General features: G+C 33.2%; 1 protein-coding gene across 2 annotated transcripts in view; it reads right to left on the reverse strand.

The window, feature by feature from the left end:
- LOC129219420 (SEC14-like protein 2) overlaps positions 1 to 26,670 on the reverse strand; it is a 218,835-nt gene that overhangs the window by 42,955 nt on the left and 149,210 nt on the right. For both annotated transcript variants that reach the window (XM_054853817.1, XM_054853816.1), the window contains 2 exons: positions 20,774 to 20,854; positions 1,691 to 1,760 (listed from right to left, as the gene is read on the reverse strand). In XM_054853817.1, the coding sequence (XP_054709792.1) occupies positions 1,691 to 1,760; positions 20,774 to 20,827 (124 nt within the window). In that variant the 5' untranslated portion in view covers positions 20,828 to 20,854. The remainder of the gene's footprint in view (positions 1 to 1,690; positions 1,761 to 20,773; positions 20,855 to 26,670) is intronic.

The following is a 26,670-nucleotide window of genomic DNA, read 5'->3' on the forward strand; positions in this document are numbered from 1 at the left end:
CAAATAATTAGAGTAAAAAATTAACGCATTCTGACATTTATCTGCCTGGTTTAGGAAACTATTGATCAAATTTATATTCCGAAACTCCAAAATAATGTAACCTTTCGGACTTAGTGCATTTTTCAGGGAGCATTTTTATGCGCATTGTGAGCATTTGTTTCATACATTGTCCAATTTTGGAGTTGAGGTTTAGTACATACACACCTTTACCAAATGTTCACATGAGGGTGCAATTTAATACTGACTTACGGGTGATTTTCCCAAAAAACAATATCACATCCGGGAAGGAAAACACAAGAATTGTTTGATCAAGAGAGTCTTTATTTTTACCCGACTGCGCGTGCGCGACGCAAAGGAGGGTAATGTGTTTATCAGTCTATGTATGCAAGTCCGTTTTTATGTGGCGTTCTAGGGGCTCAACGCCTTGGTCAATTTTGGTAATTCTTACGTCAATCGCTTTGTCTTAACCTTGGGAGTGTCACTACACACATGACAGTTATCAAAATTCCGCATATCAACAACCAGTTGACAAAATGTGGCAGTTCGGGATCGGCGCACGTTTGGTGTTACATAGAAGGATCAACAGTCGGAGCCATTCAAATTTTACGGGTTTCTTTGAATCAGAAAGGAACGCTGCCGTGTGCAGGTAAAGGGCAGTAACTGCAAATTTTTCATTTTGCATTTTTTTTTTTTTGCATTTTTGTCATCTATTGTACGTTATCTTTATTGTAGAAGCTCGCTTATTTGGTTTTCGCTGAAAAAAAAAGACTGGAAAAAGACGTCTAGTTCCAACATTTCCCCATTGTTAGTATTGAATCCAAAACGCGTTTCTTCAAATATCTCGAGAACTCATTTCTGCAGATACTGCCGTTTACCTGCACACGGCAGAATGGGCCTCGAATGTTGATCCTTCTATTCTGCTTTTGAATTTATGTTTTGTCTTATCTGTGTACGGTTATAAAACTATTTCAACGGTGTAGTTATTCAGTAGTGCTTGATAACATTCTAAACTACTGGGCTTATACATTTTTCTTTTTAGTTTTTTTGGTTTTACGCAGTCTGGTTTTTTGTTTTTATTTAATAATTTAAAAAAAAAAAAGTTTGAAATAATTTTTCCGATGTTATTCCAATGATACTATAACAATAATTCATTTAATTTTTCTTATGAAAATTGTTGAATAATGAGAAAGTCACTCTCCTGTCCGAATCTGTTTCTCAAATGTATTAAAACTATTTCAAATATTCATATCAACATTCCACAAATTCAATTTTAAGTACTGAGTGATGCATACTTAAAGGTATAAAACAATATAGTCCAACTTTATTTAGATAATTAAATGATCAAGATACGTCAAGCTTGTCCCAAGGTTTTCATGTCACACGTTATTAAAGCATTTAAAGACCTTGAATTAGTCTTTATATATTTCTATGATTTATGAAACTTGGCTAACATGAGCTCTGATTTCATTTTTATTATAATCAGGGAATTCAACTTTGAGTTAGTGCTTTTTCTAATACGAATGTGACCCATCATTAAAATTTTCGTTTCATCAATTTGAAAGAAGACCTTAACGGTCTTGGTGGAGTGACTCTTTACTTAATTTCCCAACCCTCATGATGTCTAAGCGTTTCATTTTTTCTCAACTCATCAAAACTTTCATACATTCGATAGAAATTTATTATTCAATACCTCTCAGCCATCTCAGGTAGTAGTGGTCATCGTAGGAAGGGCGGTGCACGTCTGCCACCGAAGCTTTCAGCTGAAAAGAAAAAATCTCAGTTTTAAAAAACAAAAAAAGACTCTTTGTTGAACTCCCTACTTCAAAACAAGTACATGGTCACGGTCAAACCATAAGACATTCTTCAACGATTTTAGAATGCAGTAGCTCAACTTTTGGGAGTTTAAAATGCTGGTAACCAAGCACTCTTTTCCACAACTTTCCGTCTTTTAGCGTCACGCATTACACTGTCAAAACTACGGGTGTCCTTATAAAGCTATTTGGCTCTCTGGGGTGAAAACATGGTGCCTCAGGGTGCAATGGAGGCTATGAAATGAGATCAAGGTAAATGACGCTAGTAAAAGTGAAAACGGACCTCCTAAAAACAAGGGTGACACGATGGCGCATGCGCTCTGACATCGTTCAACCACAATCAATGGCGGACGAAGGAAGTAACTACGCAGATGTACTTTCCCATTGAATGAAGTACCAAATGGGATTAAAACTCAAAAGTTTCTGCGATTTACTCTTCGAAATTTCGCGTAAGTACAGGCATTTGATCATAGTGTAGCTTTTAAGGCTTTCGAACGTATTTAAAAGTGTTTCAAAGGTACGTTGATTGTTCAGTTTGCCGTTATGAACATTTGACTTCTATCTTGCATAAACTTTACCTAAAAATAGCTATCAGCACTGGATAAGTAACATTTAATAATCAAAACGCTTAAATTAGATGATACTTGAAAAGTCAATTCAACTATTAATTTTGAATATGTGGTTTTACTTGCTTGCATTGTTAGGGATCTTGTAGATTTTTAACTAAGAGATTACTAACAATGTGATGCAATTAGCAAGTGGACGGAAACTCTAACGGTGCTGCGTATAAACAAAACAGACGAGCACGAAAAAAAAAAAAAAAACAGAAAAGAAAAGCGGTTTGAAAAAGAAATTCCTTCTCCGCGCGTCTCGATTATTTTTATTTATTATCTCATGTCTAAGTTAACTATCTTTCGTCGGCGTAATTGTTTGAAGCGAATGACTGAGCGTTTTTCGTCACTCTAGTAAGAGTAAATAGATCGCTGAAATTTGTTTTGGCTTTTAATCTGTCGAAAAACTTCACATTGAAAAAAAAAATGCTTATTTATCATCTATACGGATATTTAAATGATTTATTAAAATTATTTTTATTTTTCCATGATTGCAATTTAATTGAATATTTATGGTTGTTCCAGTAAATTATTTACAAATACCTACGCTCTTCATTTCCGGTACGATCGTGCTGCAGTAAATGTCAATAACGTATTAAAATTACTGAGCAATTCAAGTGGATGTACGAAAATTAGTGCACGAACACACAAATTAAAGCCATAAACACTTCTGATACCAATTTCTTGTTCTTCAATACTGAATTTTATTTTTAACAGTGTGAGGCAGTGCCTGACGGATCTTTCTGTAACTTCGGTAAATTAAAGGGAATTTTTAATCTCATATTCTGTCGGCAAAAATCGTCTCACGCTTACATTTTGGTCATTAACTACAAAATTAAGAACAACAAATATTTTTTCACTTATCCTAAACCGGAATGAGCCGCAAGTTTCACACGTATAGATTACTTGTTATGCACATCTATTTCATACGTTTTCCAAAAACATCCAAGATTAACGAAGAAACATTTTTCTTTCAGAGACGCAATTTATTTCACATAATTTGGCTTATAATATTACGCAAAGTTATGCGCAAAATTTCATTCAACTTACGAGAAGTTAGAGAGCATAAACAAGAAGAACTGCTCTGAAATTTAAAACAGAATTGTTGTATGTTACTGTTGTATAAAATGGGAGCAATTGTAGGAACTAATTTTGTACTACCTACGCACGAAGACAGTTTTTAAATTTCAGTGCTTAGCAGCTAAGTATACATAGAAACTTATTAAATACTTTGAGATGGATTGTAAGGGATTGTTTACAAACAGTAATCAATTTTCATTACCAATTCCAACACAGTTACACTGACGGATAGCGAACAGGTATGACTGATTTGAGAATAATATCTTAAGATAAATCTCATTTCTAAAAATCAATATGAAATACTGCCCTGGGAAGCTAAACAGCAGTCCCTGCACATTTTTTATTATTCATTTTTTCTGAGTTTTTATAAACTGATTTACTTTAGCTTCATTGTAAAATCTTTTCGGTTTAAGCTCCAAATAAATCATGAAAAGAACGTCTAGTTCCAACATTTCACAAGAATTTGTGAGGAATCAGAAACGCGTTTCTTCAACTATCTTAAAAACTCATTTTTGTAGTTACCGTCGTTTACGAACCTACCGCAGAAAACAACTCACTAGATCAATATCTGTCTTGAATTGCAAGATATCCAAATGACCTTTTTCAGAAGTTGCCATATCCACTTGGCTATAATATTTTGGAAATTAAAAACTGCTCTCTTTCACGCATGTGCAGTAAAAAGTTATTTGTATAATCTAGTTGGAGAGCTTTTCTCTATCAAAAGGCAAATCCTTTTTGATTGGTATTGTCGACCTACTATTCCTACTATTCATCAATTAAAAGAATTATTTTATTTTAATTTATTTTTTTGCTTTGAAAAAGTCGTAATTTGCATTAAAACTTTCCTTTGTGAGCTTTTTTTCCGAACCTTGCTTTTTTTTTTATTTTACTCAATGATCCTAAATCGGAAGATTAATTTCAAAATTTCTTAAAACAATATTTTTTCTTCTCAAAATCAGATTTAATTTTTGGCAGAAAAACTATTTCTGAACGCAAACACTGTTAGGGGAAGGTTTTTTTTTTTCATTCTTGCGAGGATGGAAAATAATAGACAACTTCTTTGAAAAATCAACGGTTCTAAAATTTCAGAATAATAATAAATAGGTTCAAGTTATTGAACAAAAGAGTTAAATAATATCAATTTGCTTTTCTATGACCTATCAAATTTTGCTAAGAACATTGGCATATTTGACTGTAAAATCTAGTAGTGTACACTGCTGTTATTTTAGTTGTTGGCAGTAAAAGTCTCTGAACAGTTGCTTCATTATATAAGTTAATGCCTTTTCTAACTCATACTCTAGCTTTTTTCCCATCACTTTCGCCACGCCAACATAGTTTTTTTTTAAAGGTTTTTTTTTTTTTTTTAGTATTGTAGATACATACATTCTTCTAAACATCCCGATTCGAGTGCGATCTGTCAGCTACAAGTTCACCTGAAATCGTATGAAAGGGTTTTTCAAAACCACATGATACCACCGGTCAGTTAAAAAAATATATATATAGTGCAGGACCTTTTATCCGGGAACCAAAAAACCGGGAAACCAGAAAACCGGCAACCTTTTGCCGATTTTCCCGCCATTTTTAAAAAATGCGCATTTTCGGCAATTTTTGAAAAACTAAGCATTTTTTTGAAATACCTAAAAGAGTATGAATGGTTTCTTAATAAATACCATATTACTCATCTATAATTAGGGAAAATGTTTTCAAAAACGAACTTCAGAGGGTTATGCTTAACGCAGGTCAAAATTTCCGAAATATTTTTTTGAATTAAAAAGTACACTCGTAAGCCTGAAACTTTCGTGTTTTATTCCAACTGAATGCTAAAGAAATGAATATTGTCACATTCTAAAGCAATATTTTATTGAATAGTCTCTAATTAAAGCCATTTGGAGCGTAAGTCACGTCGGAAAAGCGCGGGAAACACCGATTTTTAATATGTATAACTATTTATTATGGAAATTTAAGTTTCATAAACAAACGGCCAATAGCGCTTTTTAGCGATCCAGAAAACCGGGAAATTCAGATATCCGGGACGGCGATGGTCCCGAACTTCCCGGATAATTGGTTCTCTACTGTATATTTATCCGTCTTATAACCTCTCTCTATTCATAAGTTTTTTCATGGAGGAATTTGAAAGTACTCGAGGCTGTAGAACATATAAAGTAACACTTTGAAGAATTTAGTTGATTAATGACGTGTTTTAACACTGCAGTGAGCTATTGAACTTTTGAAAACTGTATTAGATAGATTATACAGTTGATGCTGTAAGATGTATGCCATTACAATCAAATGAGAGTGGATCATTAACAATTGAAGATGCGCAGGACAATGAACTGACTGCTGAGTAAAATTTACATACCAAATCAAGCAGAAATTCAACTTCAGATCTACCATGAATGAATTTTCAGACTGAGTTTGGACTGAGTGCAGAGAAACCTTTCTACTTTTACATCTTAATTTTTTAAGGTAACATTGGCGTTCACACCTGTAACACCTGGGAAACCTTTTTGAATGACGATCAAAATGCAGAGGGTATTATGAAAAAGCCTGCAAAAAACACTGCTTTTTCTAGAATTAGTTTTGGGAAAACAGACTATTTACTAGATTGCTAAATCCGCAGATTGCGCAAACTCTGCAAGGTTAAGCTTCAGCAAAAAACTTTGAAAAATAATAAAAACTTGCTTCCAACATTCTCAAATGCATTTAAAAGGTAGTTCCTATCCAGCCTAGGGTATATATTGTCGACAAAAACATCAGACTTTAATCGAGTAAATATTTTAATATTTTAAAAGCTTAAGTTTGACAACTATACTTTGGAGGTGGAAAAATTTTTAAGATTCCCCCCGTCACATAGAAGACTACAAAATATCTTCGAGATGAGTTGGAGATGTTGATAAAGCTGAAACAGAGCTCTATTAACACCTGAGATCATCTAATCAAGAGAGATTGCTTTTATTGGAAAAAAATGATGGAGTTGCTGAAATGTGCTGAAAAAAGTGAGAGCTACTAAAAATAATTTTGCTATTTTCAGTGACATGTACCGAATTTCAAGCTTAGAAATTTCTATGGATGAAACATCAAGAAAGAGTACTTTTCATTAATAATGATATTTTAAACAGCTAATTTTATAAACTGTAACATATCATTAAAGAAACTCAGACTGATTACAACTGTCTGCATTAAAACGCTTCATTAAAGCAAGTTAGAGGTGAAAAGAAAAGTGAAAACACATTGTTAGATAAGGTTTGATCTAATGAGATTTTGCTTTTATTGGAAAAAAATGATGGAGTTGCTGAAATGTGCAGGGAAAAAAAGTGAGAGCTACTAAAAATAATTTTGCTATTTTCAATGACATGTACCAAATTTCAAGCTTAGAAATTTATATTGATGAAACAACAAGAAAGAGTACTTTTCATCAATAATGATATTTTAAACAGCTAATTTTATAAACTGTAACATATCATTAAAGAAACTCAGACTGATTACAACTGTCTGCATTAGTACGCGTCATTAAACAAGTTAGGTGAAAAGAAAAGTGAAAACACATTGTTTATATAGTGTTTGATTTAACGAGCCACTGTTTTTTTTTTTTTTAATAGGATCAACTATTTTAGTATTTTCTATTTATTTAAATGAAAACAATTGGCCTTGAGAGTCGCACAAATCTCACATTAGACACATCTTTTTCAAGGATATTGAGAAGTTTTCCTTTCTGTAAGAATTATTTCAGTACTGTATTACAAACTTTTTCTCACTTCCTTCCGAAAATCAGTCCTGAGAGATTTAGAATAACTTTTATTATTACTTGTTCGTTTAGAGCACTTTTTCTCATCCAGTTTATTTAAGTTCGCAAAATATTTAAAATATAGCATTTAGTTTTATACTTTCATTGTCTTTTTTTTTCCCTTTGAGATAGAGACAGAGACATTTTATTGGAGTAAGAAGGATTCAATTAGCCATGCATGAACCATTGGTATGTTTCAGCGGGACACTTATGTTCTAAGGGTGTTGAAATAGCGATTGATAAAATATAATAAAAAAACTAAGCTACTTTTACTCATATACAGTGGCTCCCAAAAGTCTTCGTACACCTACGACTTTCAACGAAATAGGCCCCAATCCACTGGTTAGAATTAATATTTCGGAATAGGTATTTAATTATAAGATCTATGATTAATTTTTAACAAAACTACATAAAAAGTTTTTAAAACATATTAAAACTTAATTTTTTAAAAATCAAAAACCAAAAAGTGCCGGAAATTCTATGTCACAAAAGTCTTCGTACACTTTATAAAATGTCTATATATTATTGAATAATCTAACTTTTTATTAAGTTATTAATTAGTATAATATCATACAGTATTCATAACACCTTTTAAACGTCTGGGAATAGATTTCATTCTTTTTCTTTCTTTTTTTTGCGTAATTTCTGAGTAAGTGTTCAACCACACTTCGAGTCTTACTGTTTCTAGCTCTATTTTCGTTTTAAAAGCCGTATTTTCGTAATCTAGCCTATAGATATCTCTAAATAGGTTACATTAAGTTCAAATCTGGAGATTGAGGGGGTATTTTCAGAATTTTAGGACGATTTTTGAGGCACTAGACGCGAACGTTGAAAACCGAGTGCTTCATATCGTTATCTTGATAAAAAAACAAAGTTGTTTCCAATAACCAAATTTTTGGTTAAAAGTTCAAAATTGGTTTTTAAAATATTTAAAGGAACAGTATGATTTATTATTTCATCAAAAAATTCCAAACTACCAAGTCCTGATGCTGATATGCACCCTCACACTAGAACACCTCCACCGTCCTGATTAACTGATCCAACTAAGTTCTTAAGATTAATTTCCTATTTTTTTCTTCCACTTACAATTACGCAACAATTTAACCAAAAATGTTGAATTCATTTTTATCTGTAAATAAGACGTAATTCTTAAACGTTTTTAGCTTATTTATCCTTGATTTTGCGACGAAAAGCGTAAGCTTTGTGTTTTTCGTGCGAACAAGAAAATTTCTGCGGGAAGAGGCCCCATTTAATCCAGCTAATCAGAGAACTTGGTGAAAAATTTTAGGTGAAAATTAAACGCAAAATTTTTCTTTTAACTCTGTAGAAACTTTTACAGCACTCAAATGCGTATTTTTTATAATTTTTTCAACTTGAAATCTCCGATCACGTTTTGTCAAGTTTGCCGGTTGACCTTTTCTTACCTTGTTTTCGGTCCGATCCCTTTGTTTAAAGCATTTTATCAAGAACTCTACTATACAAACAAATAAATTAACTAATTTAGAGTCATTTCAAACCAATTTACCGCAACTGTGGGAAACAAATTCGAATTTTGAATGGTGTTTGCGGTTTTTTACGAATACCAGCGATTTTATAGCAATAAGCACAATATTAAGAAATAAATAAACAAAAAATTAAAGCCAAATGACTTATAAGGGTCAACACAATGCAAAAAATATTAATAAAACGGCGTATGATAATTTTAATCATGAATTTATTCGAAAATATTTGAGTGTACGATGACTTTTGTGGCGTGTTATTTCTCTGTCTCTTCGTTTTCTGACCCATTTCAAAAAGTAGATCCGTTAATATTTTGAAGAAACCAATGGGTTGTATTTAGAATGACATAGGAATGATGTGAAAAAATATTGGACTCCATATTCGAATTCAGTTTCGAGTTATTTTGGTTTTACTAAAAAATTTCAAAGTGTACGAACACTTTTGGGAGCCACTGTACATCCCTTAGGGGCTGTTCACAAACGATGTCATGTTTGGAGGGACACTGTTGAAAAATTCCCGAAATTTTATGGTAAAAGTTACTGGCATCCATGTTGTCAGTCATTTTTACCGTAAACTCCTATTTTACTGTACAATTTTACGGTAGAACAAACGAGCGTTAAAAAAAAAAAAAAAAAAAACATGCGAGCAGCAGATTCAGTCTCGGCACCTCCGTATTGGTAAGCCGTGTTGCTGACCACCATACCAGTCGGGACACATCGAGTGAGAGGAAATATGGTGTTATCTGCTTTGCACTGTAAGTCACGTGTGTATCAATTGGCACTGTAATCGTTTATTTTTTTCGGTGCAATTTACTGTCATTTTTTCTGTACTCTAAACACTCCATTTTACAGTTATATTTACCGTAAAAGTTTCCTGAATTTTTAACAGTGGGGAGGAGAGGGGGTTTGTCAAACTGTGACAGTTTGTGACTAAAGGGAAGGGAGCGGGGGTAACAAAAAGTGTGACATCCAAACAATTCAGCTGAAATAAAAACATTTTTATCACAATACGTTTATGTAATCTAACGTGATATGTGACAAGGGAAGGCAAGGATAAAGTGAAGCGTGACACATTGTGACAAGGGGAAGAGAGGTTTTAATATTTGAAAAGTAGTGTGATATCATTAATAGACAGGTCTTTGAGGTCATTTAAAACAGAACGTGGGATTTTGCGGTGGTAGCGAAAGGGTAAAATATAATCATAAGCCCTGAAGTAGAATAATGAAGCATGCGGTTTAAAAAAGTGAAAAAAAAAAAGACTGTTTCTTAAAAAATAACTTTTCTTTTTTGCTAACATGTAAAACACGTAATTTATAAATCATTTTTATGCAATAATTGATACAATAACCTTGAAATTTGGGGACACTCCTTTAATGACCATTATGGGGACAGAACACCATGCGATATTTTGGTGCAATCTAATAGATTGTTCCGTGAAATCTCGAATTTAATTATTTTTTATACCTATGTTACATTTGTGTCAAACGACTTTTATTTTTTGTTAGGACAAGTCTTCCATATCTTTTTTTTTTTTTTTTTTTTTTTTTTGCCCCAATTTGGGTGCAAGTGAACCTGGATGTTGAATGTTATTTGGAAATGAAAGTTGAAATTAATGATGAGCTGATTAATTGGTCATAATCAGCTACCTTGCCGATTATTTATAATCGGCCAAATTTTGCCGATTAATCACAGGAAAAAATGTTGAATATATATATTTAACATTTATATATTAGAATACCTTCAACAAGAAACCTATGATGAATACATTTATTACCAATATATAAATGTAATTTTCTGAAACCATTACTGCAGAATGAAAGTGTAGAGAGTAAAAATCCAAACAAATGTTTCGGAAAGTGCGTAAAACTGAATGAAATATTAAAGTATAACCCTCATAGCTGATATTGACATACTACTATGAACAATTAAATTCCAGGACTTTTAAATTGGAATTCGAAGAACATGAGTAAGAAAATATCCTCCTCCCTCTCCAACCATATACTTGGAATAATAAAAAGCATTTTCAAATCACATGCGTGTCTTCGATATATCGGTCGATAACCTTTTCTATTTGAAAGTCTGGGATAAAATGGCTACTAATTAATTAAAAAATAAATTCCAAATCAAAAGTGCCTTTAAATTAGCCTTCTGACCACAGACTGCCCATATTAATTTTTGAATTTTCTTGTCCAGTTAACATTATTTCTTTAACAATAATATGAAGATTGGCTCTCAGAAATTGGATAACATTCTGAAATAATTTTTCATAAATTAGTATAGAGAGGAAAAATAAATCGTCTCTCAGAAATAAACTATTAACTATTTCTTAAGCCGAAATTACAAAAAAAAAAAAAAAAAAAAAAAAGTGACGGAAGTATTGGTAGCATTAAAAATTATTATTATGATTATTATTTGGCATGAATCGGCCGATTATTAGCGGCCAGATAATTGATAATCGGTCAATTTTCTTTTCAGCGGATCCCTGGTTGAAATATCATTTATTTATTTTAATTGTTTGTTCATACGATGGAATTTGTATTAACGTAACTAATGCTTGAATCAGAATGAAAACTTAGAAATTTCATTCAAAAAAATAGAAAGAAAGAAAAATAAAAACCCATTAAAGTCATACTTTTGAACAGAAAAATATTCTTTTAGTTTAAGCTTTGGCTTAACTTTTTTAATATTTTGTTTAAGTCATTAAATAACTGATCCAATTGTATTTTCATCAGCAGATCGTACAATTACGGTATTTACAAGCCCCAGGTTAATTTTATTGACTCAAATTACTTTCTAGCTGTTTTCATTTAAATTTTACAAATATTTCATCTACAATGTCATGCAGTGTGAGTTGTAAACTGATGCATCATTTCAGCTAACGAATTCAAAAAACACTTCTGATTCTGATCCTTTTCATTTAAATTTGATTTTGAATAATCACTTGCCTTTAGTTACACACAAGCATCACACAACAAAATAATAAATTGACTATACAAAACAAATGGGTCATTCCATAGTGACTAACGTAACATTCGCAGCTGATTTTCTTACTCTTTTTACCTACACTGGGAGTAAAAATTATTTTTTTTTCGGTTTAATATGCAGATTTAAAAAGTACAAGGTGACAATTTTTCATTTTCTACCAAGAATTTGAAGCAAAATAAGCGCTGGCAGGTATTTTTTCACCAAAAAAGGCATCGTGACTAACGTAACAATTTTTTGCAACCCTGAGAAACAATACTTATGTTACGAGGTAAATTTTTCTGAAAGTTATGCAGGCATTTAAAGTTGGCCGATATGTTTTGTAAGAAGTAAACAGTCTATTTTTAAAAATATACTTCAGATTTATTACAGATGAATCTTTTTTGGCCCTTAATGGTACTTTTACGAAAAACTGTGTGTGAATAAAGTAACGTGACTAACGTAACCATTGAATAAAAAACTTTTTGTAATTAATATCTTGCTCTTATATTACTTTTACAGTTTCTAGGTACCTTTTTTATGTTGGCATTATGGTTCTTTCTTTACATTTTTTTCTATATTAGTGCAATAAATTGAATGGAAGGATTCAGTTCAATTAACTCAATTTGAATGTGCGGAAAAAAAGAAGAAAAACTGCTTTTACTTACTGAATAACATCATTTTTGGGGTAATTAAATCCAAAATATCTCTCTTTAAAAAGTTAACTTTATACAAGTTGAAAGTTTCACCAAATTCTAGTATTCTACAGATATACAGTGAAATCCCGCTACAACGAACTTCAAGGGAGCGCAAATGTTGTTCGTTGTAACGGGAATTTCGTTGTAATGGAATCCAACTAATGTAATGGCCGCTATATAGGGACTGAAAATGTAGTTGTCTTGTAACGGAAATTTCGTTGTATTGGTATTCGTTGTAACGGAATTTCACTGTACTAGCTATCGTTATAAGAAACTCCGTAGTACTTTTCAACGGTATATTATTTTTAAGGTTTACTGATACTGATTCATCGAACGAATAGTGTTGTGCATCCTGAATTAAAATGCAACATTGAAAAAAAAATATTGGAACTATTTTGCAGAAAGCATTTAAATTCCAGGTATCACCGCAAATGTTTAAATTTCTATATCATCATTGATGCATTTTCCGAAATATGCTACTGCAGCGCTTATTATCACTGTATCATGTAACATCTTCAAATGTTTTCCCAACGAGCTGCCATTACTTCAATTTAATAAAAAGTGGAGATGTATTTTCTAAAAAATAGAGACGTTCTCCTATGTAAAGACTGGCTTTCTATTTTATTAATGCTTTAGCTTGGATTGTGTTGAATGCACATTCAGCAGAGTACTCATTTTCTTTACTCACCATTTTTTAAGCAACAATTCTTTTAATTGGAAGTATTATTTTAAAGACTACTAAGAAAGTATTTTTCTAAGTAGACAGAAGGTCTACAATGTAATATTACTGGTATTTTTCACTCTAAATATTGTTAATCAGTATAGAATGCCTACTTATTCAAAATTGTTCATGAAAATGTACATTAAATTGAATAAGTTTTAATATTAGCAGTCATTTTTAAAATGTTACGTTAGTCACAGCTCAAATGTTACGTTAGTCACACTAATTATTTTATATCTAGTGATACTAAAATAAATATTTTGCACTTTTTAAGTAGATATGATACAGATGTAAGAAAATAAAAAGGAGCTGTTTGGTTCAATTATCTGGTTTAGTTTTTAAGCAGAAAATAGTACATTTTCGTGACTAACGTAACGTAAATATTTTCAGTGAAATAACCAAACTAATTAAAATACTTATCACAAAAAGAACGGTCAATTTAATTGAGCCAACATCTTATCTTTTAGAATAAACATAGTTCTTTTAAAAATTTGCAAAAATGTTAACATTACACAAGAGAACTTAGACGCATGTTTTCTGCGTATGCTAAGCCTTTTCTACAACCTCACACGTTTAGAGGCAAAAGAAAAACACCGAATGAAATTTTTGCAAACTGTTACTGGATTTAGGTACTAGAAAGTATGCTGAATGAAATTATAGGTCACAATTAGGGCTTTGATGGAAAAAAATTTCTATGGTTGAGGTCGACATTTCTATGGAATGACCCAAATATGGAATTTTTCTGAAAATTAAAGAACGAAGTAAAAAAGTCTTTTAGTTGTGAGAGCTTAAAATTTTCGTCTTCATGTCCTTTTGAGCTTAGAAGAGCATGCCAACGGAGTATCTCGAAGTAAAGGAAATTTTCACTCGAAAGTCACACATAATTTTACTAAGCAAAAACTACCGACCTTATGAACATTCCGAGTAGCAGAAGCTTCACTTTCCGTTTATGATGAAATATGAAGTCCCTACTTACGACCTTGTCCTTCCTGCTCAGAAGGAAATGTCCTCTCTAGTAGAACTCAAATTATCCTCTCCAGCCACAATTTATGAAAGGTATTTGGGTGACGAGGGGTTAGGGTAGACCGGAGCACGTTTATGCATTGGGTACGTTTACGCAAGGCCCTTTTTCAAAAACGAGTTATAACTGGAGAGCCAACAGTCATACCAGATTTTGATGCTGCTTCCTAGCAAATATTCTCACAAGTTTTTGAGCATCAGTCGAGCTTCGGTTTAGCTTGCAGATAGGAAAATCTGTTTTCTACCAAGGCCGAGTAAATTTTGTTGTTGAACGTTTTGAAGCTCATTGTGAATGAATGATACTTTGCTAAAAACAAAGAAACACATAAAATATAGCAGAATTGTACCTTTTTCTTTGAGAATTGTATTTGTATGGACAGAAAAGTTAATTTTTTTTTTTTTTTTTTTTTTTTTTTGCACGGTAAAAATAAATCCAAACTTGCCTACGGGGCACATTTACGCATGTTCTTACTGTGTGTCTTACTACTCTGTCTTACTTCTAACGGGCCTCGGACGCTTTTTTCGCTCTGTACTGTTTCAAACTTTTAATATTTTTAGGTTATTTAATTTTAAAAATAACCTTTATCATTTTAAATTGTGTAAAAGATTCGTATCTTATAGCTTACAATCATAGTGTGATGTCTTCATGCTTGTTCAGCTTTAACTTTTTACACTTTTCAGTCTCTGATACATTTTCTTTATTTTAAAGATGGTAAGACATTACGTTTAAACAGACCCACGTTAGATGTCAAAATAATGAAAAGGCTTATCAATAATCCAAGTATTTTTCCCACTAAGCCTTCCACATCATCATACCTCTACTGAGACCATTTGAAAAAGTAGAACCAAAGCTTAGAAACCAGGAAAGGAAAAAAAAGAGGATGCTCACAATCCTAACTCATACTCCAATTAAAGAAGAATTCAAACAAGAACAGTTAGAAGCTACAAAGAAAAGAAACAAAATGGGCAGAACAAAACAAAAAGGAGAAATAACTTTAAAATTTACAAGTTTCTATTGAAGCAGAAATAGAAGATATCAAAAGAAGAAAGCACGAAACCGAAACCTGCGACATGGAAAAGTTGGTACACTCTGTAAAAAGGAAATTAATAAACGATTCTGTTTACGAAGTAGAGAATTGCGCTTTCATCCATTGTTTGAAAGCACACAACCAATCGAAAAAAGGACAAGGCAGGATTTAACGTCTTAGATGTCAAAACGCAGTCCCATGACAAGTATGCAAAAAGAAATACTTCATTTTTGTTAGTAAAATATAACAGTGATGAAGAAGATGACTAAATAGTTTCTGTTTTTAATTAGCAGTAAGTCTAATGATTTTAGTTAAGCCTATAAAATGTTCTTTAATTAATTATTTGTGATTTTCTCATTTTCAAAGTGTTTTAAGAGAAATAAAACATTTAAATTTGGTTAAATATCTATTTCACTTACTATTTGGTATCATTTTTAATGTGCGTGAACGTGCCCCACCCGATGCGCAAACTTGCCCCGTGTTCGGAGCAAGTTTACGCAACCGACTTGAATTCTAAAAACATTTTTTAAACGGTAAAAAGCATAAGCTGAGCAACAACTGAACATACAAATTTCGACTTCATTAACTGCTTCATAAAACCACAATGTCTTAAATTTCCTAGGTTCAAAAATAAAAAATTAGCAAATTCATTGAAAAAAATTCTCGTAAATGTGCCCCGGTCAACCCTACACATTTCCACTGATGGATCGACTGAGCAAACCTTAGGAAGAGCAGGCTCTGGCATCTTCTCCAAGTTTTTTCAAATTAAACAATCATTGAGTTCGAAGTCAGACAATTTTGATGCAGAAATTTTGGCAATTTATCTGGCTGTTCAAAAGATTGAAGAGACGCATGGTGAAAAATTAAAATTGAATGTCAGGCTTCAATTCATACTGTTTCATCCTACAATCTGTTCCCTACCGCCATTGAATTCGTATGCAAGAACATTATCAATACTCTCCTAACTTCCGGTAAGGAGATCATTTTACAATGGATCCCAAGCATTGTGGTTTACGGAGTAATGAAAATGCAGACACTCTTGCAAAAGAGTCTTCTCTCGACCCCTCCTGCTACCCCTGCTAGTCTGCGAAACAACACACTTTTGCTCAAGCAAAAAATTCGTGAACACTGCACAAGATCCAGTAGGGAAAACGTTGTTGGCAAATCTTGGGATAGCCTTTTATCATTTTGAATTCCCAGGGACCTACCTAGAGCTATACTGCGGAGTGCAGGTAAACGCAGTATCTGCAGAAACAGGTTTTCGAGGTATTTGAAGAAACGTGTTTTGGATTCAATGCTAACAGGGAAATGCTTTAATTAGACGTCCTTTTCGCAGTGTTTTTCAGCGGAAATGAAATAAGCAAACTAGTACAATAAAGCTAACGTACTATATGAAAAATTATCATATAAGCTTTGTGCTGCAATATGATTAAAGTGAAAAACAACGTAAATAAAGCCCAAATATTGGAGAAGATACAGCATATAGCTATTTCAAGGCTACAATGGAGTCTCTTCATCAGTGCAGAAAGCTCACCAACACAACAAAAGGTACTATAGATGACTAAATTGAAAAAAATAAATAAATAAATAAAAAATAAATAAATAAATAAAAAAAATTGCAGTTACTGCCCTTTACCTGCCCACAGCAGTAAAGGGGTCTCTTCTTTCGGCCTGCTGACAGGACATGACCTCTTTCAGGCTCATCTACACCGTTTTTTACTGGTGGACTTTACTAACTGCATTTTGTGTGGTGAAGAAGTTACAGTGAAACCTATATAAGTTGACCACTTACAGAGGTTGATTTATATGATATAGGGCTGATTCCGTGCCTGGAAAAAGCGGTCAACTTAGACAGGTGGTCAACTTCACAGGTTTTACTGTAATATGAATGGTGGGCACCTCTTCGACTGCTCTGCACTCCGGACGAACTGCGATTCCTCGTTTTTCAAGACGCTCTCTTCGTTCTTCAAGATTCGTCAAGATTCTTCGTTTTTGTACTGGACTAAAAGACTTTGTACGCTCGAAAGAGCAAATAGTTAATTTTTATTCCTATTTGAAGGACGTAATTAAAAAAAAAAAACTTCGCAAAAACAAGAAAATAAATGTATCAAATTTTGGTAGACGTATTTTGAGTCGTGTGTTATCTGTATTTGATATTTAAACGACTTGAAAAGGACATCGTAAAATAAGACAATCTTTTCAGAGTAATGTATTATCGTGACTGTAATATTTTATCTCTTTGTTTTAGTAATTTCAGCTAGTTCATGAACGAATAATAAGTAGGGGAATGTGGGGTAAAGTGAAATACCAGGGAAGCTGAAATTGTTAAATATTTACTCTGCTTTTAGTGCAACCTATCCTGTAATATTTTAACTATACAGTAACACATGTAATACAGGGTGTCCGAAAAGTCCTTGACACATTTTAAAAAATTCATAGAAAACCAACAATTTGTCGTATGAATTTGCGGTTTGCACCATGATGCTTCACAGGTTCAAGAGTTTTTATGACTAACTAGCTGTACCCGACGCGCGTTGCTATGCCAACAAAAAATACATCATTATACTGATTTTCATGACAATCGGTTGAACGGGGCAGAAGTTGCTACTCTGCAGTGCCACCTGGTGGCGAATGGCTTCAATGAGCATATTATGCACCTTCTCCGTGGAAAAATACATATATATAGCAATTTTCATAATAACCGGTCCAGGTATCAAGTGAAGCCGTGACTATACTCAAATTTTGTACTCACGCAGTTTGCAAGATCAATCAATCGCTAAAAATATCAAATAGAAAAAGTTTTAAATCCCCCCGTTGCATGAAAAGCCATAAAACAATAAAGAAAGAATTTATTTGTTCAAACTCAAGAAAAATGGCAACAGCTAACTTCTTATCAATGAGATCTTTCACGCGAATCAATTTCTGCAGCCGATAATTTTATTCGTATTTATCCAATGCATTGTGACTTAAATTGGAATAAAAAAGGAACTATCGATCGGATTTTTTTCGAACTGGTCCATAAACATTCCCAGTACCAAAAATAACAAACGGTGAAAGTTTCATCCAAATCTGCCGGGTAGTTTTTGAGTTCATGGATGACATACAGACAAACATTCATTTATATATATAGATTTGAATTCTGAAATTTTACATTCAAATTATGTTTTTCGTAATCACGAGTTTTAGCAGGACCCTTCTCATTGGAGTTATTGTTTCTAGAAACGGCCAATGTCCCCTCAAACCTGTCCCTCCTCTTGGGCGGTTACGTGTGTATTGTTGTGTGTGTGTGTGTAGGTGTGTGGGCATGCTTGTGTAGGCTAGGCTTGTGTGTGTGCGTAGACCTGCGTGTATAAATGTAGGCTTGAGTGTATGTGTGTAAAAGCGGATGTGTGTGTATGTGTGTCAGCGTGTATGTGTGTAAAGGTGTGCGCGAGTGTGTAGGACATGCACGCCACCGGATTCCGAGTGATAGTGGTGTTGGACCAGAGGACGCGCACCTGCTTAGGCCGGTGGGCGGCGGTGCTGCAGATGCGCCTGGTCCAAGCTGAAAAAGGAACCACAACATCAAGGACGGTCAAATAAAAACAATTAACAATCTCGATTGCTCAAAAAAAAAAAAAAAAAAAAATTGAATTTTGACATCTTGAGTTCAAATTATGTTTTTCGCAATCACGAGTGTGTGTATGTAGGCGTGTGTGTTTTCTGTCTGGGGGCAGGCATAAGTGTGTGGGTAGTTGTGTGTATGAATGTGTGTGGGGGGGTATGTGTATGTGTGTGTAGGCATATGTGTTTGTGTCTGTGTGCAGGCATGAATGTGTGGGTAGTTGTGTGTGTATGTGTTAGCGTGTGTATGTGTTTGTGTATGTGTTTGTGTGTGTAGATGTGTGTGTGTGTGTAGTTGTGTATGTATGCGCGTATGTGTAGGATATGGACGCAACCTCGAGCCGGCTTTCGCTATAGGAGCAGCATCGTGAGGATCCGGTCGACGGTGATGGTGCGGAGGGTGCTGGCGGGAAAATAAAATGATAGCACATCAAAACAGTCAAATGAAAGCAATAATTGCTCAAAAAAAAAAGTTAAGTAATTTTCATTCCTTTTTCCGTTTTCCCATGTCAACAAAAACGATTTAAAAGTTACTTTTACGCATTAGCATTTTTACACTTAGTATTAAAGCACATTTTTTAACACTTATAATATGCTACACTCATATTAATATTGCGGATGAGATATGGGGCAGTGAGAAGCAAAGGGATGTATGTAGAAATTTTCAAGTTTTGAGTAAAACACGTTTAAAGATAAAGTCATAAGAAGGCCCTTCCATTTAATTTTCTTTTTAAATCAGAAAAGCAAGAAAAACACCAACATTTTTTGTACACCTTTCACTCCCAATCTTAAATTCCGTTGCTGATATTAACATCTAAACTGGCGATTTGTCAAATTTGTAAAGCAAATGACAAGAGCAATAGGATGCGGCGCGGATTTCGTTGCTGTCACAACCACCTTAATACCAGCACTAGAGTACCAAAAAGTGTTATGGACGGGTTGGAATGGTAGTAGATTTTATTTTACAAATTTAACTAAGCATGGATTTAAAATTAACCGTACCAATTGTGCAAAAAAAAAAAAATGTATTTGACTTCTGAGCTTACGTTCGACGAACACGACCGGTAGCCACCGGTTAGTTAATCTGGCGACAGCTAATGATCACGTGCTCCAATCAACTGCTTAGAATGGTAGCCGATGCGGTAACTGGCTGATCGTAGAACGCTGCGGTTAGTAATCGGTTACTTACCGGTCAACCGGTGAGTTTCGTCGAACGCAAGGTGAGTAAACATATCGTAAGTTTTAAAATGACACTGGTGTAAGTAATTTGAAAGTTACATTAAGACAATTTACAAGTAATATTTCATGAAAGTTGATGTATTATAACAAAGTAGTTATGTTTAAATACAAATTCTTCTCTCGAAATGAATACGCACGTAGTCTTAATATATTTTTCTTCTATTTTTTTTAACAGATGTTTTTATGAAACCTTCAATTACTCGAAAACATGTATAATCACTCACGCCACTCTCATTCTCAAGGGATAAACTGTAATCACCATTAGGGTCATTCCACGGAAAAGCAGACATTTTACCCCCACGTGACATATTTAATTTGAAAACTTGATTTTTTTTCTTTTGTCAATCAATGAATCAATGTGTGATATTTAAGTTTAAAAAAAATCGATTATTATATTTTTTAAATACTTTTGACGCGAAATATAGAACTGTCAAGTGCGGGACAAAAATGTCTGATTTCCAGGGAAATGGACCAATATTTGTTCCTTTTTGAATCCTTAGAGCACCAATGGGCCCTAATGGTTCCAATTAGCAGTCCAAGTACACATTGTCTTATTCCCCAAAATGTTCTTCCGTATAACATAATATGATTACGATCAAGTATAGCTAACCAGAGCACCGTCTATCAACACAGTTTTGATTAAATAAGATTCACATAAAAACACTTCTAAAGCAGAAGTTAAAACAACTCTGTAAAAATTGCAACAAAATATATTTACCTGCTTCAAGGCTCTTTCTTGGACAGGACTCAGATCTCCAACGTAACCACTCATAATTCTTCCGACTGAGCTGTCTCAGAACTAGGGAAACAAAGAGATTCAGTCGAGCAGCTAACTAAACAAAGATCAACGCGATTGAAACAGTTGAAACAGATATTGACCTCTTAAAATGTCAACAGTATATCGTGACAGAACTCTGATTAAGTCTTTCGCCGACTCAATGTAACGAAAAAAGGAAAACCCTTAGAGCACTAGTGATGTTTTCCAAAAAGAATTTTCATAGGGCAGAAAAACTACATGGCGTTTTATCACTGTCGAAAGATATAATTCCCACAGAAATAAATTCACTATGCTTCTATATAATGATATAATTTATCAGTTTTATCAAGTCTGGTCTTTATCGTGTTATCAAAACGGTCATTAGTCTACCTATACAAGAACCAAAAATAGAAAAACATGCTTTTGATAATGCTTTAAAGCTGAAACGCAAGAATTGCTGCTCAAATCAGGTACTGCGATGCGTCAAAGAATTATTTCAAATGAGATATTTGTATCAAAACAAAATATCTGCAAAAATTTCAAATCTATAATCATCAAAACTTCCATGAATATTATGCCGTTTCAAAGTTCGGCTGCCTGGCTCTTTAAATGTAAAAACACTGCATCAAATTATCGAAAAATCTACAATAACAACAGTATTAGTAAGCAAAATAACACGCAAATATGTAGTTTTGAATTGCATCATTTCGATTATTCGTGAAAGAAAGTTTTGCCTAATTGCGATGTTTGTTCCTTCTTATGATAGACGTAAGACAACAATTCAGAGATTAAATTGTAGACCTATTGTAAAGCTAATAACTTTTGTTTGAATGAGAACTAAATACAGGGTGTTTCAAAATGAATAGCGGGGTTTTAACATGTTATAATATTTATTACACCAAACTTACAGCTACAAGTGATATATCAAATGAAAGAGAAACTCAAACAGTTTTTTGTTTGTTGGCATCAGTGCGCATGCGCGTAGAATGTTTCTGCTGCAATCTGCCTTCTTATCTGGATACCTTACAGCTATGGCTCTTCCCTCAACTGACACAAGATGAACCAGAAAACTTCATCTTTCAGCAAGATGGTGCGCCGCCTCACTGGCATAATGAGGTACGCGATTGACTTAACCTAACTGTACCCGACCGCTGGATTGGCCGTAAGGGGCCTCATGACAGGGCTTGTTTCCCATGGCCTCCACGGTCACCCGACCTAACGCCGTGTGATTTCTATCTTTGGGGGTTTATTAAGGACCGTGTGTATGTGCCTCCACTGCCAGCCGACCTTCCCGAATTAAGGAACAGGTTGAAACAGCTGTTGCAGCAATTACTAATGAGACACTCATCAAAATTTGGGAAGAACCTGCATATTGTCTTGACGTGTGCCGAGTGACGAATGGTGCTCACATTGAACACTTGTAGGCTATTATGTAAAACTGTTTGAGTTTCTCTTTCATTTGATATATACCTTGTGGCTGTAAGTTTGGTGTAATAAATATTATAACATGTTAAAACCCCGCTATTCATTTTGAAACACCCTGTATATTCAAGGGTAATAGATATTTTTAATCATTTTATTTTTTGTGAAACTGCGTGAAATACAAAAATATATTTCATAAATTACTCGCAGCATGTATGCAATGTATGTTATATTTGAACAATATAACAAAGTTGCTTTTGAATAAGAAAGAAAATTTTCTCAATGAGCGGACTAACTATGCAACTGAAATCTACAGTGGACTGGTAAAGGGCAGTAACAGCACATTTTTTTTCTTTCTCTCTTTTTTTTTTTTTTGCATTTATTGTACGTTTGCTTTATTGCACAAGCTTCCTTATTTGCTTGCTTGCATTTTTGTCGGATGTCTTTTCATCTATAAACTCATTTCGTTTGCATTAATAACGAAACACGTGTCTGCAGTCATCCGCATTTTGTGCTATTAGACTTTGTTATTTCTTATTTTACTTTTTATGCACAAAGGTATTGATTCAACTTGCTTATTTGGTTTCTTCGGAAAAAAAGTCTGATTCCAGCATTTCCCTATTGTTAATATTAAATCCAAAACGTGCTTCTTTAAATATCTCGATAGCTCATTTCTGTAGATGCTGCCTTTTACCTGCACACGGAAGAAATAATGTTTTTGCATTTGAAAAGAATATCTATCAGAAAAATGTTTCTTTACTGTTTTATAAGAAATATTTATTGTAGCTCGTCATACAATTGCTACTGAAATAAGAACTGCCAAAATTATTATTTCAATAATAACACGATTAACCAAAACCAATATAGCAAAAAAGAAAGAAAGAAAAAATATCGTGATGAATATAGTATGAGTGAATTGATTTATATTCATATCTCAAAGCTATCAAACGAAATATAAAGGTGTATTATTACGGAATTATTTAGCAAAAACCAAAAATGAACTTGAATCCGTGATTGCGGAAAAAATTTGAACATTTAAGTGTTCACGTCTTAGGCCATGCTATTTATAAATAAAAGATTTAATTTTTTAAACTGAAATATCTGTCAATTAGTTTTGAAACACTATGCAACCCATAAAGTAACATAATTAAAGGGCATAAAAAGTTCATAAGAAATTTCATCCATTTGGATAGTCCAGTTTTAAAAAGTTGAAAATCCGAAAGCATTTCACACAAAATTTCAGATGTTTACATTTGAGAGATTTTCGTCTAATTGATAATATAACAATAAATATGGTAATGTCAGTAATATATTCGGAATTATTTTAATAATTATTTTTAAAAAAATTGTGAATGCTAATAATATTTTAATTCTTAATGTAATATAACAATTAAATTTCCCAATTTTTGCACCTACAGATGGGACAGGCCATACATTATGCTTTTCAGCGCTAAAATTAAGATAATTCAAATGCAAAGTTTCACCCTTGTATTAACTGCAGCCAATGTTTCGCAGTGAAAAAAAACACACTATATCGATCCACTTTTTTCCATGATTCTGAAAAAAGTGTTTATTGATTGAAATCGGACATTAAATAATGTAAAATACTTTTGGAATATTCCAAGTTTTTTTAACAGCATCCCTCTAACTTAAGAACAAGCATGTTCACGTCACAGAATTAATCTTTGAATAAATTTGTTTTCAAAGAAAGATAAGCATTATCTACGATATCAATATAACTTCAGCTGTTGATAAAGCAATTGACTACAATTTACCATTCTCTCTCTATCTAATGAATCATTGTCTAACATTCTGGTTCAATTCGCTTAATGTAGATATCTTTACAGATTGCGTTGCAGTAAAAGATTAAAAACTTCTACAAGCATTGGTGACAAAAATTAGAATGCATTTCCCTTCCACTACATTGCATTTAGATGCAATTTGTTTAGAAACCTTCCTTATGGCAATCATTCTGAGTAAGAAATAAAGTGGAACAAATGAAACGTAGAAGATCAGATCGACTGACTAAAATGATTATTTTTTCCGAAACTTGGTGCACAGTCAACTTTTTTATGGGTGTATGGTAATTAGAGAAATGTAAAAAAGTAGACAAAAAATATAATTTTTCTTGCTTGTATAGTCATAATTTCTTTTGTTTTGTATTAACACAATGAAGGAAATGTTGATTTTTACTGCTCTTTTCTTTACTTTTTGTATTTTTTTTTGTTTGTTTTTGTTTTGTGTATTTATTTTACGCATCAGAACATTTAGATATTGAGAAAAGCAAGTAAAGTTGAAAAAAAAAAAATGCTTACTTTGGTGTTACAAGAAAGGTTCCTTAGATTTGTAACGTGTTTTTGTTATTTTCAAAGCAATTTGCGGCACATCAAAGCATTATGCCTGAAATATGCAGCTGGAGAACATACATATATATATATATATATATATATATATATATATATATATATATATATATATATATATATATATATATATATATATATATATATATATATATCAGTGACGAGGCGTCTACTCATTCACGGATTCGCCGATCGGGAAGAAAGAAAGTCTTGTTTAACACTGGAAGAATTTCATATAGTGGCTTTTTAACAGTTTCAATAATCGAAAACAATTCACTTTTCCAATATCATTTGACTCTTTTACTGCCATTTTTTGAGTAAAAAATGAAGCGTGCTTCAGAGATGCTATAAAATCAGCGAATCCATTGTGTGTGTGCCTGTGCAAATTCTCAGTGCTTTCAGTCAATCAAATTCTTTTAGAGAATTCAGTGTTAGATCATTCTACTCATCACTCTAAATACCGAATCCTGTTTGGTTTCTGATATTGCCTGATTTCTTTTCGATGACTAAACACTATTTACAACATTTTGCTTCTACTCTACACTTTGCTTGCTACAATTTCAAATTTCCAATTATGAAACAAGTTCTAAAGTTTGCATTTTATTACATGGTCACATCATCTTTACTAATAATAAAGCTGAATGTCTGGATCTCTGTCTGGATGCCTGTAACGTGCATAGCGCCTAGACTGTTCGGCCGATTGTTATGAAATTTGGCAAAAATTAGTTTGTAGCATGGGGGTGTGCACCTCGAAGCGATTTTTCAAAAATTCGATTTTGTTCTTTTTCTATTCCAATTTTAAGAACATTTTACCGAGCAAATTATCATAACATGGACGAGTAAATTACCATAAAGTGGACGAGCAAATTACCATAACGTGGACGAGCAAATTACCGTAACATGGGCGAGAAAATTAACATATCAAATTGGCGAGAAGTTCATCATCCATTATTTGTAAATATACTGGCGAACCAAATGATCTTTTAATTTTCTACTACGGGCAAAGCCGTGTGGGTACCGCTAGTTTCAAAATAACAAGGCAAAATTTCAATTCCATTTTTAACGGGCACTCAGGGCTGTGATTTGTGATTGCAATACCGAACCAAAAATGCAATTCCCGTATTTAGTATAATTTAAAACGTCATACCGGTATTAAAATAAAAACATACTTGTTTCGTTGCCATGCTTCATAGTTTTATGCAAAAAATGCATTAGTTATGGAAAATGAATGCGAACAAATGTAAAATTTAAGAACAAATGTTATAATAACGAAATGTATAATAGTAAAAAAAAAATAATAATGCCTCTTCCGGATTCTCACTAAGCATAGATTTCGTTTTATTGCAAAAATTTCCCGTAGTTGAAAATACAGGGTGGTCGAAAAGCATTCTAAAAACTCATAGAAGAGCAACAAAGGTTCGCATGAATATGCAATTTATGCCAGAATACTTAACAGGTTCATGAATTTTTTATAACATAGTAAAAAACGGGGAAAAAGAAAAAGAGAAAAAGTGTCGTTGTAAGCAATCGCTGTATCGTCACAGTAAGAAAAGAAACGAATTGATGTGTGCATCACATGACTTTCTTTTACATCAATTTAATGTTATTTCCCCATTATTGCAATTTTAATGTGATTCAATAGTTACCTCTCTAAATATCCCCAACAATGGCCAAACTGAAACCAGATTTAAAAAAAAAAAAATTTCAAATTTGTCGCCAAGTCTTTGCGACAAAACTTGGCGACCAAAAGACTGGCGATATATCGCCAAGCGTTCGCCAAATTATAACACCAGTTGAGTTTTCATCGAAATTAACAATGATTTCCCCCAAAAAATGTGCAAAAGTCCCCTTTAGAAACATCCGAATGCAACCGAAACGGGAGGTGAACAGTTAGACCCCAATAGGAGTCTACGTACCAAATTTCAACTTTCTAGGACATACCGTTCTTGAGTTATGCGACATACATACGCACATACGTACATATGCACATACATACGTACATACAGACGTCACGAGAAAACCCGTTGTAATTAACTCGGGAAACGTCAAAATGGATATTTCGGGCGCCTATAC

This window comes from Uloborus diversus, chromosome 3 (assembly GCF_026930045.1).
Source record: "Uloborus diversus isolate 005 chromosome 3, Udiv.v.3.1, whole genome shotgun sequence".
In the NCBI taxonomy this organism is placed as follows: domain Eukaryota; kingdom Metazoa; phylum Arthropoda; class Arachnida; order Araneae; family Uloboridae; genus Uloborus; species Uloborus diversus.